We start from the raw sequence: 21,219 nt of genomic DNA on the forward strand, positions 1-21,219 counted from the left end.
GTTTCATATGTACTAACATAAAAGGTACTAATAAGATATTGTGTCTGCTATGAATTTGCTTCACCTAGAGCTTTGAATTTGAAAATGTTTATGTTGAGTTAAAATGTATGAAGTTCATTCTGTTTGCAGTCTGGTGATTAATTTGGAAAAATTAAATTTGGTCTTATTTTCCATATGTAATCCCTTTAAAGATTTGGGATGATTCATCATGCCGTTTCTAAATTCTCAGAGTTAAAACCCAATTTCGACCTTAGATATACAAGTGACTTCTAGTAAAATAAGGACATTTACAAGCTAACATACCGAAAATGAGTGTCCTTTTTACTCCATTTAAATTGAGCAGATTTTTAACCTTGTTCCTTAGTTTTTTTTTTCTTTTCCTTTTTCTCTCCATTCTTTTCTTTCTATTTTGTGTTAGTTTATTGAATTCTAAACTCAGTTCTGAATGATACTTGAGTTTTTCTTTTGCCTTTGCCAAAGGGGGTCCTGGTCTTCATGATCCTTGTGAGAGGGACCCAACAGATGCTCTGAGCTATATGACCATCCAACAAAAAGAAGATATTACCCACAGTGCACAGGTATGAGATGGGCCATATCACTGTGGTCTATTAGAGGGATATCATGTAATTTATTTAAACACTTCATTCTTGCCTGCTGTTAGGGACTTTTGTCATCATAATAATAGTATTTGATGAATGTGTTTTTAGCTAGATGTTCTAAGGGCTTTATGAATGAAACATTTGAAATTTGAATAAATACAATCTTTTGTTCTTTAGCATGCACTCAGACTATCAGCCTTTGGCCAGATTTATAAAGTGCTGGAAATGGACCCCCTTCCATCTAGTAAGCCTTTTCAGAAATATTCCTGGTCAGTTACTGATAAAGAAGGTGAGTGTGCAAGTTTTTTATTGGGGTTGGATGTGTGCAGTGATGGAGATGGCCATGGGATGCATCTCTTGTTAGAGCTGAGAGAGCTTAATTTTTAACCCAAGTCATATAAGAACGTTTATTGGTTTTCTTCCATCCCATTAGTGACATCAGCTTGCTGTCATTTATTCTTATTAGTGACGAACTCATTTGGCTATGTTGATCAGATTCCATTACTGCATAGACTTAGAGACAACACTTTGAGAACCGCTGGTCTGAGGCGAAGAGAAAAGTCACAAATGAGAAGTCGTTGTCACGGTCACTCCTCAGTTTGATGATCTTTTCATACTTGGAAGCAGTTATGTAACCAAGAAAGAGAAAACAAAAACATAGAGGAGGAGAAAAGTGTATTGGAAAATACAGGACTGTCTTCCATTTGTACTAGTCTGTGTGAACTCAGATTAGAGTTTCAGCAGAAAGAGCACAGGCATTAGGGTCAGTGTGACCTGGTTCCAGTCATAGCCCCCTGCTTACTAGCTTCAGATCTTGAGCGATTAGTTCAACACTTTATGTACTGATATTATTCCAACCTTATTGGCTGTTGTCAGATTAAAATGCTCAATTCAGTGCCTGGAAACAGTAGATACTCAAATGCAAATCCACTTACTCTTCTCATTATGCCACAAAAAACATTCCTCCCTCCCTCCCTTTCTCCCTTCCTTCCTTCATCTCTGTTTATACGAGAAGGTGGGATGTTTAACACCATATTTTCACCTGGGACAACCCACCTACCACAAATGATATTATTCTAATAATTTTTTTTTTTTTTTTTTTTTTGTGGTACGCGGGCCTCTCACTGTTGTTGCCTCTCCCATTGCGGAGCACAGGCTCCAGACGCGCAGGCTCAGCAGCCATGGCTCACGGGCCCAGCCGCTCCGCGGCATGTGGGATCTTCCCAGACCGGGGCACGAACCCGTGTGCCCTGCATCGGCAGGCGGACTCTCAACCACTGCGCCACCAGGGAAGCCCCTCTAATAATTTTTATATGACGAAAATAGTGCAATGGCCCAATCTATTTATTTAAACACTGGAATTCCAGTGGATCTAAAGACTTTTCAGGGAGTCCACCAGATCAAAGTTATTTCATAATAATTCTAAGGCTTTGTTTTTTCACCCTTTCCACTCTGTCTTTCATGAGGGTACAGTTGTCTATAAGCTGTATATGACCTGTGATGGCATTGTCACTCTGATGGCTAATGAAATTTTTTGTATATTGCATTAAAATTTTTTTGTTTTAATTTCTAATATGCTAAATATTGATAGATATTACCCACAAAACAAAGTTTTTTGGGTGCTCAATAATTTTTTAAGAGGGTAAAGTGGTCCTGAGACTGAAAAGTTTGAGAATCACTGCCTTACACTGTTAACTCCTCAAGGGTGAGGAATCCTCCAGACCTCACCACATAACTATTACAAAACCAATGCTCAAGAAATGTTGTGGAACGAAAGCTATTTTCTTCCAGAGGGTGCGCACACAGCAGCAAAGAATTTTTGAAAGAGATTCACATAGCCATGTCTCTGGATTGAATGACTGAATAAATATATAATAAATGATTGAATAAATATATCTCAAATATATGTGTAGATTCTTATGGTTAATAATGAAAAATTTTATTTCAGTCACTGAATTCATAGCAGTTCTTTTGGTTTTGTATTTTTTCTTTCTCTAGATAGTAAAAGTATATCGATTGTTAACGTGACTTAGTTTTGTTTTTTTTTTGTTTTTTTAACATCAACAGTCTTTCTCAAGAGTTTGGGAACTGCTGGTCTGTCAATTTATAGCTTAAAATAGAACCAGACAGTTGGTGTTTCCATTTGAGCCCTGTCAGTTACTAGCTGCATGACTTGGGCAGGTCACTTACCCATTCTGTGCCTTAGCTATAAGATGAGGGAGCCAAGGTCATTGCCTCCAGACACTTGCTGCAGTCTTCCTCATACTTTCATGTTTTTACCACCTAGCCTCCTGACATTTGCTTTTAAACTTTATTCTTAGAATTCTTGGCGATTTCAATATGCATTTAGATGATTTTTTTTTTTCAGAATTTTGACTTCTTAATTCTTCTTAATTGACTTCCTCTCCCACAAATACCTTGTCTTCTACCTTACCTCAGGTGCCCATTCTGTGGACATATCCTAGACCTTGTCTTCAATAACTGTACCTGTGCCCTCTCCCTAATTCATTCTCAAGAATCCCACTTTGTAAACCGCCTCTCATCATCATACTGTCAGGAGCAGTACTCCTGCTCCAATTCTTGAACCTCACCATTGATTCTGTTAACTTTTCATAGTCCCTCTCCTTCCTCATGTTCTCACTTCTGTCCCTTCTCTGCTTATATTCACGTGGTCCGTCATTAATGATCACGCCCTAGCATATACCTTCACTTTGTTGATCCTCTCTTCCTGGCAACTCTGGTTGAAATCCAACTGTGTGCCTACACCAGGTTGTTGGACATCGTTGGAGAAAAAAATACATAGTCATCTTAACTGTTTTCCCTTTAAGTTTCAGACATTAACCTTAAGTAGACTGTTTGTGTTGGCTGGAAATCATCCTGTAAAGTCTAGAGTTCCCCAGTTTTCCTAGACAACTGTTGCAAATCTTCTGTCATTTCACACTTCCCTCCCCAGCCCTCCCTCTCATCTGATGACCTTATTTGCTGGAAGTACTCATGCACTTTGCTTTCCCTCCCTTGACCGAATAAAGACCAGCCTTTCTACTTGTCCACTATATCACATTCCCTTTTGTCTACAAATGGACGTTATTCTAGCAGTTCTTTCTTTTCTCACCAGCATCATTTCCTCCTTTTCCGCTTTTCTACTGGATCATTCTCATCAGCATAAAAACCTGCTATAATGCCTCCCATTTGAAAGACAAAGCTTAACTCCCCCTTGATTCTGCAGCTTCCTCCCATTTCTCTGCTCCCCTTTATAGCAGTACTTTCAGAAAGAGTGGCCTATTGTTTCTTTCTCCTTTTCCACACTTTTTTTAAGACTTATTCTAGGGGCTTCCCTGTCGGTGCAGTGGTTAAGAATCCGCCTGCCAGTGCAGGGGACACGGGTTTGAGCCCTGGTCTGGGAAGATCCCACATGCCGTGGAGCAACTAAGCCCGTGCACCACAACTACTGAGCCTGTGCTCTAGAGCCCACAAACTACAACTGTTGAGCCCACATGCCGCAACTACTGAAGCCCTCGCTCCTAGATCCCATGCTCCACAACAAGAGAAGCCACCACAGTGAGAAGCCCGCGTACTGCAACAGAGAGTGGCCCCCACTCACCGCAACTAGAGAAAGCCCGCGCACAGCAACGAAGACCCAATGCAGCCAAAAATAAATAAATAAATAAAATTTTAAAAAACCACAAAACTTATTCTAATCAGCCTTTCTTCCTCGTGACTCTACCTAAGTCTCTCCTGTTACCTTCACGGTATTACGTTCAGTGGTTAGCTTTTAGTACTCATCTTAGGCAGCTTTTCAGCAACATTGGACACAGATGAACACTTATTTCTGCTATATTTAGTTATGAGATATAGCATATAAACAGAAAAGTATAAAATATGTATCGTTTAAAAAGTAATTATTTGGGGCTTCCCTGGTGGCGCAGTGGTTAAGAATCCACCTGCCAGTGCAGGGGACATTGGTTCAAGCCCTGGTCCGGGAAGATCCCACCTGCCATAGAGCAACTAAGCCTGTGCGCCACAACTGCTGAGCCTGTGCTTTACAGCCCGCGAGCCTCAACTACTGAAGCCTGCACGCCTAGAGCCTGTGCTCCACGACAAGAGAAGCCACCGCAATGAGAAGCCTGCGCACCTCAACGAAGAGTAGCCCCTGCTTGCCACAGCTAGAGAAAGCCCGCACACAGCAGCAAAGACCCAACGCAGCCTAAAATAAATAAATAAATTTAAAATCAAGTAATTATTTAACAATTCCATATAATCACCATCCTACTTAAGAAACAGAACATTGTCACCTTCTCAGAAGCCATATATTTATCCTGTACATCACCTCCCTGCCCCATAACTACGATTCCTGATTTTTTGATAATCGTTTCCTTGATTTTCTTTAAAGCTTTTCCACCTTTGTGTGCATTTTTTTTTTTTTTTTTTTTTTTTTTTTTTTTTTTTTTTGCGGTACACGGGCCTCTCACTGCTGTGGCCTCTCCCGTTGTGGAGCACAGGCTCCGGACGCGCAAGCTCAGTGGCCATGGCTCACGGGCCCAGCCGCTCCGCGGCACGTGGGATCCTCCTGGACCGGGGCACGAACCCGTGTCCCCTTCATCGGCAGGCGGACTCTCAACCGCTGTGCCACCAGGGAAGCCCTGTGTGCATTTTTAAACAATTTAATTGGATATTGCCTAGAACTTCATAGAAATGGAATCATACTGAGTTTAATCTTTTGTGACTGACGTCTGTCTGTCCAGCATTGTTTGGGATATATTCATGTTATTGCATATAGCTATAGTGCATTTTTATACCTATATAGTATCCATTATGAATATACTACAACTTATCCATTGTGCTTTTGAAGGACATTAGGATTCTTTTTATTTTTTGGCAGCCACCCACATTGTTGCTGGGAGCCTTCTAATTCATGCCTCCTGAAGTATAGATCCAGGAGTTACTGTGGGCCAGTATATGACCTAGGAAGTGGTATATATGGCAATTTATATTCCCACCAGCAGTGTATGAAAGTTCCTGTTCTGTATCCTCAACAACATTTGGTACTGTCAGACACTTTTTCTTTTTTTTTAAAAAATAAATTTATGTATTTATTTATTTATTTTTGGCTGTGTTGGGTCTCTGTTGCTGTGCACAGGCTTTCTCTAGTTGCAGTGAGCAGGGGCTACCCTTCATTGCGGTGTGTGGGCTTCTCACTGTGGTGGCTTCTCTTGTGGAGCACGAGGTCTAGGCATGCCAGCTTCAGTAGTTGTGGCTCTCGTGCTCAGTAGTTGTGGCTCGCGGGCCCTAGAGTGCAGGCTCAGTAGTTGTGGTGCACGTGCTTTGCAGGCTCAGTAGTTGCGGTGCACGTGCTTAGTTGCTCCACGGCATGTGGGATCTTCCCGGACCAGGGCTCGAACCCGTGTGCCCTGCATTGGCAGGCGGATTCTTAACCTCTGCGCCACCAGGGAAGTCCGTCAGACACTTTTTCTGGCATGAAATACTGCTTTTTTTTTTTTACTTCTAGGTCATTACTTTATCTTGGGTCTGCTATCCCACTGCCCTTTCCTCAGCTGTCTTGTTTTTCCTCATCTTCCTGATTTCTGAATATTAGTATCCCAGGGTACAGGCCTCAGACCATTGCTCTTTATTTACACCCGTTTAGACTCTTTAGGAGATCTTTATCTAGTCTCTTGTCTTGAAGTACCTTCTATTCAGTGAAGATTCCCAAATGTATGTCTTCACTCTAGACTCCCAGCCCTTGACCTCAGCCCCAGTTATCCAAGTGCCTCCTCACTGTCTCCACACGGATGTCTAACAGACATCTCAAACTTAAGATGTCCTGTCCTTACTCTACTTCTCATCTGTTCTTTACATAGTTATCACCATCCCAGTCTTTGGAAACTGTATGCATCTCTGTGCTCAGGCCAAAAACCTTCACCCTTGAATCTTTCTTTCATCAGCAAATCCTGGCTGTTTTACTTTCAAAGTGTTTCCAGTATTCAGCTGTTTGTTTAATTTCTTCACTGCTACCATCCTGGCCTAAACTGCTGTCATCTCTTACCCTTGTTATTGCAGTATCTTCCCTATCTGGTCTTCCTTGCCCCTCTTGTCTGTTCTCAACAAAGCAGCAGTTCGTTCCCCTTAACATTTTATCTATAATTACAGATTCATAGGAAGTTGCAAAGATAGTACAGAGAGGTCCCGTGGACCCTTCCCCTGGTTTCTCCCAATGGTTACATCTTATGCAACTATAGGAGAACATGGAAACGAAGAAATTGACATTTATACAATGTGTGTATAGGTTTTCTGCCATTTTATCACCTGTGTAGGTTTGTGTAACCACCATAGCAATGAAGACACAGAACTATTTCATCACCACAAAGGTCTCGTTTATGCTGCCCCTTTATAGTAACACCATTCCTCTTCCCACAGTCATCCTCAAGCCTTGGAAACCACTGACTTTTCTCCATCTCTATAATTTTGTTATTTCAAGGATTTTATGTCAATGAAGTTATCATTACGTGATCTTTTGAGATACTCGTCCCCCCACTCAGCGTAATGCCCTTGTGGCTCATCCAAGTTGTTGGCATGTGTCAATAGTTTTGTTCCTCTTTGCTGTTAAGTAGGATTCCATGGCATAAATGAGTCAGTTTGGTTTAACCATGCACCTATTGTAGGACATTTTGTTTGTCTCCAGTTTGGGGCTATTACAAGTAAAGGTGCTGTGAACAATCTTGTGTAGGTTTTTGTGAGCAATTCACTAAAACATAGATTTTTGTGTTAGATTGGCCAGCAGTTTTCCTTTGTTGTAATGTTTCATCAAGTTTTGGTTCTAAGGTTATGCAGGTCTTATGAGTTGGGAAGTGTCCATCCTTCTTTTTCTGTTCCTTGGAAGAGTGTGTGTAAGATTGATGTTATTTCTTCCTTAAATGTTGGGCAGAATTTATCAGTGAAGCCATTTGGGCATGAGGTTTTCTTTAAGGGAAGGTTTTAAATTATGGATCTAATTTCCTTAATAGGCATCGAACTATCATCTTCTTATGAGAGTTTTGGTAAATTGTGTTTTTCTAGGAATTTAATCTAAATTTAAAAATAAAGTAGTTTATAAGATCCTTTTATCTTTTTATTGTCTGCAGTATTGATGTCCTCTCTTATATGTTTTGTACCTCCTTTTTTTCTGATTGCTCTCACTAGAGGTTTATCAGTTTTTTTAGTCTTTAAAAAGAAATCAACTTTTGACTTTGTTGATTGTCTCCTGGTATATGCTTGTATTTTATTTCATTGCTCTCTACTCTTATCCTTTGTTTTTCCTCACTACTTTCTTTGGGTTTAATTTGCTGTTCTTTTTTAAATGTTTGAAATAGATGAATACATTATTGGCGTTTTTTTTAAGCCTCTTATGTTATCATATATACTATTAAGACTAAGTTTTCCTTTATGCCCAGATTTATGTGCTTTATACTCGTTTTACATTAGCATTTTCATCATCAGTTAGTTAAAACTATTTTTAAATTTTCCTGTTATCAGTTCTTTGACACGTAAGCCATTTCGATGTCATTGCTTAATTTCCAGACAAATGAGGATTTTTTAGTTATCTCTATTTTTTTTATTTTTTAAATTAATTAATTTTTGGCTGCGTTGGGTCTTTGTTGCTGCATGCAGGCTTTCTAGTTGTGGTGAGCAGGGGCTACTCTTTGTCGCGGTGCATGGACTTCTTATGGCCGTGGCTTCTCGTTGCGGAGCAAGGGCTCTGGGCGCACAGGCTTCAGTAGTTGTGGCACACAGGCTCAGTAGTTGTGGCTTGTGGGCTCTAGAGCGCAGGCTCAGTAGTTGTGGCTCACAGGCTTAGTTGCTCCGTGGCATGTGGGATCTTCCCGGACCAGGGCTCGAACCTGTGTGCCCTGCATTGGCAGGCGGATTCTTAACCACTGTGCCACCAGGGAAATCCATTATCTCCTTATTTTTGAGCTCATTTATTCTACTGTGATCTGAGAATGTGCTTTGTGTGATTTTTTTCCTTTGGTAGTTCTTGAAACTTTGTTTATGGCTCAGCACATGGTCAGTTTTTATAAATGATTCATACTTTGAAAAGTATGTTTATTCTGTAGTTGGTAGAGCCAGAATATTCTTTACATGTCAGGTCACATTTGTTCATTGTGTAGTTCAAATCTTGTATACCTGTATACACACACACACACACACACACACATTTTTTTTTTTTTAACTTGTTCTCTTAATTACTGAGAGAGGTATGCCAATTCCTCTCTATTCTGGATCATCTGTTTCCCCTTGCAGGTCTGCCAGTTTTTAATTTCTACAATTTGGCTCTTTTATAGTTTCAGATTTTCTGCCACAAATTCTTCTTGATTTTTTTTTTCTTTTTGAGCATCCTAATCATTCTTTTTAATAAAGTTTGTTTCTGAAAGAATGTTTCATCATCTGGGTCTCTTTGGGATCTGTTCTGTTTTCTGCTGCTTCTCATGATTTTTGATCACAGTATCTTGTCTTCTCATGTACCTGTGTTTTGTTTTTGTTTTGAGTGATGGAGACTTAAATTTAAAAATTTTGGAGGGAATTAAAGCCTAGAGTAATGATATAGTGCTCCAGGGAGGATTTATATTTGTTTCTGGGAGATGAGTAGTGGAATTGGCAATCTGGATCATAATAATGCAATCAGGGATTAAGGTGATTTGAAGGTGGGCTTCAGTCCTTGTGAGATCCAGACTATTTCTACTTCATTTACTTCTAGCATGTGGCATTGCAGAGGCCCAACCCACAGCGTGGGGAATTCACCAGGCCTTCCCCTTTTGGAGGTCCTTAAAGTCCAGTTTTTGACCCCTGAGACCTGGGTGCCTGAGGTGCTCTGTTCAGTTCTTAGTGGCTTCTTCTGGATGTGGAAGATACCCCCAGGGGAAATGTGGCCCCCAGAGCAGGGTTTCCTTTGTCTCTTGGATCTTGACTCTATAATTCTTTGTTGCCCAGGAACAGACATTTGGTCCACCTTTTCTGGTTGCTCTCATCTATTTCAATTGACTTACTTTCTCGTACTAGAAGTGGAACTTGTGTATTTTGCAGAAGTTCCTCTGGTGAATTAGTGGCAGCTAAGGTTGAGAGCTACTGCTCCTGTCCTGTCCTTGTCATGCCACTCCAATCACTCAGGCCTGTATGCTATTTCTTAGCATGTTCCTGCCTTAAGACCTTTGTACTTGATGTTCTCTCTTCCTGGGGCTCTTTCCCCAAATAGCTGAATAGCTTACTCTTTTACTTTCTTTAGATCTTCATCAGAAAGCTACCTTATCTATAAGTGATACCTTTCTGACGGGCATCACATGTAAAAAAAATAGCAACACATCCTCCTCCTTAAGCCTCTTATTTTTCTCCATTGTGCTCGGGACCATATGACATGTTGGGCTTAGTCTCCACCACCAGATGCAGACTCTTTAAGAACAGGGACGTTGTTTTGTTCTCTGTTAGATGACCAGCACGTAAAATTGTCCTGAACATAGAAAAACTATTAATATTTGTTGCTGGATGAATACATGAATGAAATTGTAATGAGGATGATGAAAGTACAGGCTTCATAGGGTGCTTGTGAGGCTTAAATAAATTAATTCATATAAGGTATTAAGAACAGTGCCAGGCATATGGTAAGCCTTCACCTATTGTTTTTAAAAATTGTTGCCTCTGAAATGGTCACTTCTTGTTTCTAGATACTGTAGATGTTGAAAACAACTTGCTTTTTGTAACACAAGCCCATCGCCCCCACCCCCCCACGGCCCCCCATTACTATTATGATTAGCTCCAGATTTTACAGCCCTTGTCCAAGGGCCGGGATGGTAGAATGAAGCTTAATCCATGCAGCTCTATTCACATAGCTGGAAGGTTTAGAGAATAGAGCCATACGTCTAAGCCAGCTGGTGAATTCCAGGCAATCAGGGAGCAGCTTTTAATGTAACTTAATGAGTGGGAGAGTGATTGAATAGATGTTGTTCCTTTTTAACTTTATCTCTTAAAGACTGCATTCTGGGAGACTGGCAAACTCACAGTTTTATATAATGCAAATGAAATACAATACTAAGCAGATATAAGCAGATATTGCCTTCTGTTGAAGAGAGCACATCAAGATTGATTGACCTGAGTGGTAAGTATTGACTCAAGCAAATGCTGAAGTCAGTGTTTACCCCAAGGGACAATAAATCTTGATGATCAGAGAATATGTAGTTAATCTCAGTGTTATTACAAGGTTTCACTAAGAAGTATCTGGAAATCTTATGGCATGAATCTTTTGAGCATAACTTTCCTTTAGGAAAAACCCAACAACCAACTTTTATGTTGAAAACACAGAGTTCTTTAAAGTAGTACTTGGACAGATTGATGAGCTTTTCTCTGATTGTTTTTATCTTGGACAGCAAAGCTCCTGCCTTATGTCTTGACGGCATTATTAACTAGCTGCTTTATCTAAGAAATTGATTAATATTAGTTCAGTTAGTTTTTGTTCCATACCCATTATGTTGTTTCTGAGTCTTATGTTAGATAGTTTATAAGATACAGACAAGGAGAAAATATCTTTGACCTTCATAGAACACTAAGGAAACACAAGGTCTCTGTATATGAAATAGGCAATGACACAAGACTACGTATGACACTTTATATTTCTGATAACCATAGAATCTCTTCTAAAAAGTTGAGATGAGAGGGAAACTGAAGAAAACTTCATGGGGAAGATGAACTATAAATAAAATCTTGAATAGAAATTTGAACAGGCAGACAGACAGAAGAATATGTCATAGTATGAGAAATAATCAGATTTCCGTAAGCATAAGACTTAACATGTGGACTTTAAAAATTAATAGTATAATAAACGTGAACTTATAGAAATATTTGAAGAGACATAAGTGAAAATAAATTTTACTGCCAGAGATAACCACCTTTAACATTTTGATACATATCTTTCCAGACTTTTTTCTGTTTATGCATATACAGATGTGAATATTATGCAAAGTTATTTGTATGTGTATAGGTGAATAAATGGGAAAATAAATATTTATAAAAAGGGATAATATTGTTTCATAAAGATTCACTTAAAACTTTTTGCTATTACAAGATTATAAATATTTAATTTATCAGTGAAAGGGTCTTATGGTCCTTGTGATTCCTAAGATTTTTCCTTCCTGAACATATTAGGTACATTTGGTAGAGTAAGTAGAATCATTGTTTTGACTGATAATGAATCTCTGTAATTGTTTAGGTGCTGGGTCTTCAGCTCTGAAGAGGCCATTTGAAGATGGATTAGGGGATGATAAAGATCCCAATAAGAAGATGAAACGAAACTTAAGGAAAAGTGTGTAAAATCTTTATTCTTATAGATGTCAACTAGAAAGGATTTATGTCTCAGGAAAATAAAAATTAAAAAGTGAAGAATTTGATTGATTTCAATTGGAGTTTTAAGAAACTGATTGAAGAACTTTTGTTTCCATGCATCGTTTGCTTAAAATATACTGACAAACTAAAATTAATGTATAGCTGTGGTAATGCATATTACTTTTACAATGATGTTAGCATAATTATTTAAGCAGTAATTTTCGAATTACTTACGGAGTGAAGTTAATTTATATGTGCGTTTTGAAATTCTTTTTTAAAATCTGAATTTATAGTGGTCACTAGGAACCTACAAAAACATAGATTAAAGCAAAATGGTTTAACTTCTGATCTTATTCCTCTTTCTCTTACAGTTCTGGATAGCAAAGCAATAGACCTTATGAATGCACTAATGAGGCTAAATCAGATCAGGCCTGGGCTTCAATATAAGCTCTTATCTCAGTCTGGCCCTGTCCATGCCCCAGTCTTCACAATGTCTGTAGATGTGGATGGTACAACATACGAAGCCTCAGGACCATCCAAGAAAACAGCAAAACTTCACGTAGCAGTGAAGGTACAGTATTTCTTTTACTCAACAGTGCTTTGTTATTTTATGTTGTAAATAAGGTGCTTGTTTATCTATAGTAAATTAACAGAATTTTTCAAGATTTTAATGACAATAACATACAGTCTTTTGTCACCTCTGGATCACAAAACTTTTTTTTTTTGGTTATAAAATGTGTTGATCATATAAAATTTGCAAAACACAAAAAAGTAAAAAAATAAAAACTATGTTGGTTGTTTATCTCTGAGGCAGTTCATTAATATTTGTATACAGTATATACTTCCAGTCTTTTTCTATTTCTTTTTTTTAGGTTGAGCTCACAGTGTATATGTAGTTTTATGCTCTGATTTTTTTTTTTTTCATTTCACATGTCATCAATGTTTTTCTGTTATTAAGATCTTCATAAATAATTTTTAATGGCTGTATGATTAACATGATATAGATGTACTACTGTTTGTTTAAACATTCCCCTATCATTGGATATTTTGCTGTTTGCAGATTTTTTCTGTCGTAAATAAATTTAATGTGTTTTTTTTGCATGTGGTGCCTTTTCTGTATTTCAGAATATTTCCATAGAGAATAAGATCCACGATTGAACCAGTCAATTATGCATATAGGTTTATAGAAAATTCTTAAATATTGGAATGTCTCCATGACTACATTTGACCTCTTGCAGACAAATGCAAAAATGTCAAAGATCAAGTAGATGGAAGATCACTTTTCACTAAAGAAAAGTTCTGTCATGTTACAGTATGACATAAGATGTAATTGGTCTGTTTTCATAGTCATTCCACTTTGCAAGTATTATTAATGTAGATGCAAACATTATCCAATATGCTAAGGATACAGCAGTGATCAAAATAAAGTCCTTGCCCTCCTGGAGCTTGCATTCTAGTGAGGATAGAATGGGGAGAAAGACAGTGGGATATACAAATGGGTCAATTATTTGTCAGGTAGTAATAAGCACAATGCAGAAAAATAATAACTAAGCTGTAAAATTATAGAACAATATGTTATGTTGTTTCCAAAAGGGGTACTTTTTAAGTATGTTGAAATAGTATGAGTTTAAAATGAGGCAGAAAAAGAAAACTAAGAATGAGGGAAAAAGTGAATTTAGGAATAAGGCTAAAAATACAGTTTAGGGCTTCCCTGGTGGCGCAGTGGTTGAGAGTCCGCCTGCCGATGCAGGGGACGCGGATTGGTGCCCCGTCCGGGAAGATCCCACATGCCGCGGAGCGGCTGGGCCCATGAGCCATGGCCGCTGAGCTTGCGCGTCCGGAGCCTGTGCCCCGCAACGGGAGAGGCCACGGCAGTGAGAGGCCCGCGTACCGCAAAAAAAAAAAAAAAAAAAAAAACACAAACAAACAAAAATACAGTTTAATAACTTAGCTGTAAAGTATGCAGAGAATGAGTCACAAATTTAGATATAAGTTCTCTAACATCTGACCCAGAAAGCTTTTGAGATGCCAATATCAATTCACTGTCTGTGACATAAGAACAGAAGGAGCGTGGCTGCCCAGCAGCACGTACCCTAAAATGACGAAGATTAGTGGCCAGTCTTCCCTTTCCTCCTCTAGTCCTTTTTCCTGACTTTCCCTCACAAAGGACACCTTTAAGGACATAATCAGCCATATTCCATGAAAAGAATCTTAATCATTGTGGGGAAAAGATCGGCTGAACGGGACAAGGGGTAAAGCCCCTCTGCAGAGGTTCCGGAGCCATCGGCTCTCTACTGTGCAGGAGCCACGAGTATGACTTTCTCCTTAGTGGAGAGCCATGGGGTAGGGTGTGCTGCGTGTTTTCACTCTTGGCCCCTTGTCTTTGAGGGTATCAACTTTCTCAGCCTCAACCCCTGTCCAGGAGAAAACAGGCATGGTTACCCTGGATTTTCCAGTCACCTTGTTTCCAAGAATCATTTTTTGATTTTTCAGCTCAATTGATATGTTTATTAGGTTTGATTTGTTTGCCAGACATTTGAAACTCACTTTTCTTTGGTATGCCAGTTTTTTTGGCCTTAATATATGTTTTTTTAACTTTTTATTATGAGAATTTTCAAACACGAAGTAGAATAAAACAGTACACATCCATCTGCCCATTACAGAACTTCATCAGTTGTCATCATTTTGCTAATCTTGCAAAAACAAGTGTTAATTATAATCAGAGATAAAACAGGATTCAAACTTCGTGGAAAAGAGTAAAATATACTTTTTTACCAACAGTCAAATGGTGAAGGTGGGCAGAAACATTGCATGGTGCAACATGGTAAAGTACATAGAGGGTTATGGTCCTTAATAGAAGGATGCATCTTGCATGAAAGGAGGTGGGACATATTTTATAGGCCCCTCTTCATGCTGCCGGAAGAATCATGGCCTTAATATTGATTCCAAACAAACTGGTTCTAGAGGTCCAAAAACGCCATACTTTTTTCTTTTTACTTCTGTAGCATATGTTAGTTAATAATCTTAGAATATGTATTCATAGAAAAATAATTTGAAAATTTTTTGTTAGTTGTGCTGTATTGCAAGTACACTTCTAATATCCTTTGAGATTATCCATCAGTTATAGAAAATATTTGTAAATGTATTGAAATATGTTGCTACAAAAACAATAAATGAATCTGATATGTGAGAAAAGGGCAGAGAGAAGTGGTGTTAAATAATTCACATTAGACTTTTAACTGTCTGTACTAAATTGGGAAACTGTGTGTCTTTAGTTTTTTTTGGAGTAAACAAATCAAATTTCTTTGGGACTCTTGGCTTTTGACTTGCAGCCTGTGTTAGCCTGGTGTTAACTCCAGACCGATAACTATTCCTTCTGAGACGCAATTTCTTAGGGACAGCGTATTTCCAGGACTCAGGCAGTGGAGAAGGTGTTTTCTTTATAAATATTGACAAGGGTATAAGCAAACGATGTTAGTGTATTTAGTGCGAAGTCCTACCTGAGTAGTCTTAGAACTTACGATGTTACAGAAGTATTCTTGGCCTTACTCCCAATGAATATAAGGAATTTATTTACGATTTGAAACGTGCAACAGAATGCCAAGTTCTCCATATGAATTGGGTGAATTAATTTCAAGTTCTCTAGGTACAGAAGTCTACTTCTGCCCATTTTTTGTTTGAGTAATATTTTATTTATATTGGCAGAATCCTTTGTACAGAATGCCATTGTTTATAAAGGCTAGGCTGTTTGGCTTCTCATTTGTGTGGCAGCCGTAACAGTTTTTTGAGACACCTATTGCGTATAGTTGGGATTATAAAGAAATATGCTGTTGCTTTTACACTCCAGCAACTTTAAACATTAGTCAAAAGCTAAAACAAATATAGGGCTCTTTAGGAACCTAGTTCTGGTACAGAGCTGTAAGTCAGTAACTGACAATGCAATGTCAACCAGTTTGATAGAGGCTTATAAAAATGCTAGTGCACATATTCTTCTGCAAACATCTAAAAAGCAGTTTAACCTGGAAGGAGATATTAAAAGGTGTACAAAACACGCACACACACACACACACACACACACACACACACACACACACACACAGAGTTCTGAAAACTGTATTTTAAAAAAGATGAGAAATGTCAGGCATGAGTAGAAATATAAGAAGAGTGAACATTGGGGGAAGCCATAATGTAACTGGGCCTTGAGAGGCAGGGATGGACATACAAACCTAAACTTGTTCCTGGTTCACTTAGTGATAGAGAATAAACCTAGAGACTGAATCTTTTCTTTCAAGTCTCCATTATGGTTTAAGTGGAAAGCCAAAGGGATGGATAGTAGAAAGCGTCAGATGTAATTTTGTAATTAACAGGCGTATTGGCTCCAAGGTAAAGAAAACTCCTTGATTTCCCTTCTGTGCTAATTTCCCCTATTGGATTGAGTCATAGAACTTACAGGTCAATTAATCAGTCTTCCTGTTTTGCAAATTGGAAAACTGAGGACCAGAGGAGAAATAAAGAGTTAGACCATCAGGTGTTTTCCTTCCTAGCCTAGTGTACTTTTCATAGTGTGCGATTTTACTTTCCCCCTCACCTTACTGGTTGAACTTGGCTATTCTGTTTTTCTACCTCTCATCTCCAAATTAAATGAACCCAGAGTAGCCTCAGGTTTGCATTTCTGTTATCCGTTATTTAAACCTAATTACTCTGAGGAGGTTTCCCCCATTTTCCATGGTGACACTCTGGTAGGTAAAACTTTTTTAACCAGGATTTACAGATTTAGCACCATCTTTCTCTTTCTGCAAGGTGTTTCATAGTTTCAAATGTTGTGGGTTTGAAACTGTTGTTCTCAATATTTCATCTGTTCTCTGTGGTGTCTGGTGTTTGAATAAAACTGAATCTTAATGTAATTTGTACAGGTACTGCAGGCAATGGGATACCCAACGGGCTTTGATGCAGATATTGAATGTATGAGTTCCGATGAAAAGTCAGATAATGAAGGCAAAAATGAAACAGTGTCTTCAAACTCAAGCAATAATACTGGAAATTCTACAACTGAAACCTCCAGTACCTTAGAGGTATACTTATATTGTTTTTTCCTTGAAAAAAAACGTAATGTATGTTCATTGTCAAAAATTTGAGAGGTATGGAGAAGTATAAATGAGACAATCTAAAGCATATACAAGTGTATGTATTCCAGAGGCAGCCATTATTAATATTTTGCTTTATTTATATCCAGCCTTTCTTCTATGTGTATTTTTTTTTTTTTTTTTTGCGGTACACGGGCCTCTCACTGTTGTGGCCCCTCCCGCCGCGGAGCACAGGCTCCGGACGCGCAGGCTCAGCGGCCATGGCTCACGGGCCCAGCCGCTCCGTGGCATGTGGGATCTTCCCGGACCGGGGCACGAACCCGTGTCCCCTGCATCGGCAGGCAGACTCTCAACCACTGCGCCACCAGGGAAGCCCTCTATGTGTATTTTTTATGAAGGCAAATCACATTTTCATACAGTTTTACATCTTGTTTTTTCACTTAACTCTAAAAATCGCTGTAAACGTAACTGTATACTGTACAACACATGGATGTATCCTAATTTAACTAGCATTTCTCCTTTGCTGGCCATGGGAGTTGCTTCCAGCATTTCACAATCATAATGTATCAGGAATGTCAACAATAACTGAAGAGTGAAAACCAGAAAGATCTAGGGACTTCCCTGGCGGTCCAGTGGTTAGGACCCCATGCTTCCACTGCAGGGGGCCCTGGTTCCATCCCTGGTCGGGGAACTAAGATCCCACAAGCTGCTGTGCTATAAATGAATGAATGAATGAATATGTGTATGTATGTATGTTTGCAAACTAAAAAAAAAATCTAATGGGGAAATTTAGGATTATTCGAAATTTGTGCTAAGCTGTGGGGGCCAGTGGGGTCATCATTGAGTTGGTCCAGCCCTAAAGAGGGCATCTGATTTAGTATGTTCCTCAAACTCTTGAGCAAGTCCTGACCTATGACGTATTGTCACAGATAATAGAATGAGATAAAAATCCAAACACTGAGTGTACACGGCGTATTTGGGAATTCATGGGGCCCTTGCTTATTGCATTCTACATAAGAAAAATTGGCTTTAAAGTAACCACAGGAGCTTACATTAAATTTAAAAAAGTGTCATTTGTAAGAATGAGTATCTATCAAGGACTTAGTGGACTATAATTTTTTCCCCTTTTAGTACCTGCTTACTGCTAGATGCTGCAGAAATTGTGTCCAGAGCCTTAAGATGTTCTCAGCATAGAAGGGCAAAAGATACGCTCATAATTACGATGTAATGTGATCAGCACCGTGATTGCAAAATGAATATAATAATGTAAAATCTCAAAGGAGGATGTGATTACGAAATGTACACACATGTAAAATCAAAGGGAGTAAACTGGAGCTTGGTTTGAGATGATGAGTAGGATTTTGCTATGTGGGGAAGAGGTGGAAAGAAGGCATTCTGGGCCAAGGAATAGGAGGTATAATACCTGGAGTTGTGAAAGTAAATGTTTGAGAAGTACCAGGTGGGCCTGTGTAAGCCATGCCTGACTCCTCATGTGATGTTGTGGAGGATAGAAGACATGGCACCTGGCTTTAGAGAGGACCAGTCATTCATAAGTGGTTGTCACAGGCAGGCCAAGATGGTTTGCTGGCAGTGTTATAAATAGTAAGAGAAAAAGAGCGCATTAATTATGAGGTACAGACTGTTAAGTTCAAAGGGAATTAAGAGAGCAGCGTGGGCTAAACTAATAGCAGTTATGAGAGTATGTGGAGGTTCTGGTTGTGAATCCATCTCTGCTATGCTTCTGTATAATCTAGTAATGGGGAGGGGAGAAAGCTCTTGTTCTTCATTAAAATAGTAATAATTGATTAGAACTGCAAATACTTTTATCTTGACTTTTTTTAAAGAAGATGTTGGGGGTAAGCGTTTATTAATTAATTAATTAATTTTTGCTGTGTTGGGTCTTCGTTTCTGTGCGAGGACTCTCTCTAGTTGTGGCAAGCGGGAGCCACTCTTCATCGCGGTGCGCGGGCCTCTCACTGTCACGGCCTCTCTTGTTGCAGAGCACAGGCTCCAGACGCGCAGGCTCAGTAGTTGTGGCTCACGGGCCTAGTTGCTCCACGGCATGTGGGATCCTCTCAGACCAGGGCTTGAACCCGTGTCCCCTGCATTGGCAGGCAGATTCTCAACCACTGCGCCACCAGGGAAGCCCCTTGACTCATTTTTATAAAAGTGATTTCAGATTTGGAAAGCAGGGAGTGATTACCATAGAGTAGTTTCAGAAATTACTCATTACCTTTTAAAGATGGACTCCAGAAATTTGCCTTGAAATTAAAAAGATGTAGATTATTAAAAACTCTTCAAGAAGTGGTTTATTGCAAAAGACCCAGGAATGTTTATTAAAATTGTCTTTAAAAATTGTCCAATGGGCTTCCCTGGTGGCACAGTGGTTGAGAGTCCGCCTGCCGATGCAGGGGACACGGGTTCGTGCCCCGGTCTAGGAGGATCCCACATGCCATGGAGTGGCTGGGCCCGTGAGCCATGGCCACTGAGCCTGTGCGTCCGGAGCCTGTGCTCCGCAACGGGAGAGGCCACAACAGTGGGGGGCCCGCGTACCGCAAAAAAAAAAAAAAAAAAAAAAAAATTGTCCAATGTTTCACTTTTATAGCATCAACCACTTATTAAATCAGTGTAGAGTATTTTAAGAGAATCTTGCTGTCCATTACGTTTACATACATGAAAATCCTATTATATGTTATAATTCATTTTTGTTCGGCATTTCTTGAGCAATTACTGGGATAGAATTACAGACATGCTCTCTAACCTCAAAAAGTGCTCAGTCGTTGGGTCTTTCCTTTCTAAAATTATAGTTTTGTGGTGTTTTGTGGTTTGTTTTATTTTTGGTGCTAGCCTGTCTCTTCGTTTGAGCCTTCACACTCTCACGTGAATTACTTCTCTTCCTCACCTCTAGTCTTATCCATATATCAGTTCTTTCCACCACTTCTAGAGCAGTTTTCTAGTCTAATCGTGAATTTACCCAGATTTAAGTCTTTCAGTGGCTCCCCATTGTCCATGATAAAGTCGAAGCTCATTTGCATGACATTTGAAGTCCTTTATGATTTGGCTCCATCAAGAGTGTTTCTAATCTGGTTCTGCTTTCCTCTCCTCACTCGCTTAATACAGCCAAATGGAACTTCTTGCCATTTCCCAAACAAATGGTCTTTCTTTCTCTTGGGCTTTGCATGGCTGTTTCTTCTGTCCAGAATGCCCTTCTTCGTTTCCTCCTTCTCATGGTCTGGTACTTACCTTTTAAGGTCAGGTTTGCATGTCACTTCCAGGAAAACTGTCCTGTTTGCCCTAGAAAATGATTTCTTGTACTGTGTTTCCATAATATACATGGGCTCTATAATGTACCTTGTTTTACAGTGATTAGATCAATCCTTCCTTCTATACTCTAGCTCCTTGAGGGCAGGGAATGACTGCTTTTATTATTTTTAAATTTCAGAATTCATAGTCTGTAGCCTACTGTTTTTACTCTAGGTGCCGTTAAATCTCTTTAGAGAGACGGAGAGGTGTGTAGGCACATTTTCTTTCCATCTCCCAAATTGAGAGTTATTTCTTCCTAATCCTAAAGATGAAAAACAATGAATGCTCAGGTGTCATGTGAATCTCAACTGCTCTACCTACATCGTCAGTCATTTAGAGTATTGTTCTTAGATCTTGAACACCCCAGATCAGACCCTGGAGTGCCATGTGATGGCAAGGCTACACTGCTCTTGAATACTGATCTGTTGAGACAGCCTGCTTCCACGGCAGGCTGGCCAGATGACTTACTGTGATGTTTACTGCTTGTAGAATTTCTATACCTTTAAAGATATTTTGCCATTTGTATACAGAAATGATCATGCATCCTAGCCCCTGAATGCTTTAAAGTACAATTCTTGAGCCTCTTTTTCAACAGAGACATAGTATAATTGTATTAATAAGAAATCTAATACTCTAAAATCTTACTTGATTGAACCTCCTTTTAGGTAAGAACTCAGGGCCCTATCCTCACAGCAAGTGGCAAAAATCCTGTAATGGAGCTCAATGAAAAAAGAAGAGGTCTTAAGTATGAACTCATCTCGGAGACTGGTGGAAGCCATGACAAACGCTTTGTAATGGAGGTGTGTACCTAGATACAAGCCAACCTTATTTTTCCCCTGAAAGACATAGGATATCCTGAGCTTATATATAAAAAAGCTTTAGACTGAGTC

The 21,219-nt window shown here is 39.2% G+C and overlaps 1 protein-coding gene across 10 annotated transcripts in view; it reads left to right on the plus strand.

Moving 5' to 3' along the window:
• STRBP (spermatid perinuclear RNA binding protein) overlaps positions 1-21,219 on the plus strand; it is a 146,079-nt gene that overhangs the window by 109,601 nt on the left and 15,259 nt on the right. For all 10 annotated transcript variants that reach the window (XR_003681121.2, XM_028493542.2, XM_028493541.2 and 7 more), the window contains 6 exons: positions 481-578; positions 777-888; positions 11,830-11,922; positions 12,314-12,513; positions 16,856-17,014; positions 20,995-21,129. Coding sequence is in view for 9 of the 10 variants with exons in the window: in XM_028493542.2 (XP_028349343.1) it covers positions 481-578; positions 777-888; positions 11,830-11,922; positions 12,314-12,513; positions 16,856-17,014; positions 20,995-21,129 (797 nt within the window). In the remaining variant the exon portion in view is untranslated. The remainder of the gene's footprint in view (positions 1-480; positions 579-776; positions 889-11,829; positions 11,923-12,313; positions 12,514-16,855; positions 17,015-20,994; positions 21,130-21,219) is intronic.

The sequence above is a fragment of the Physeter macrocephalus genome, chromosome 9, assembly GCF_002837175.3.
Source record: "Physeter macrocephalus isolate SW-GA chromosome 9, ASM283717v5, whole genome shotgun sequence".
In the NCBI taxonomy this organism is placed as follows: Eukaryota; Metazoa; Chordata; class Mammalia; order Artiodactyla; family Physeteridae; genus Physeter; species Physeter macrocephalus.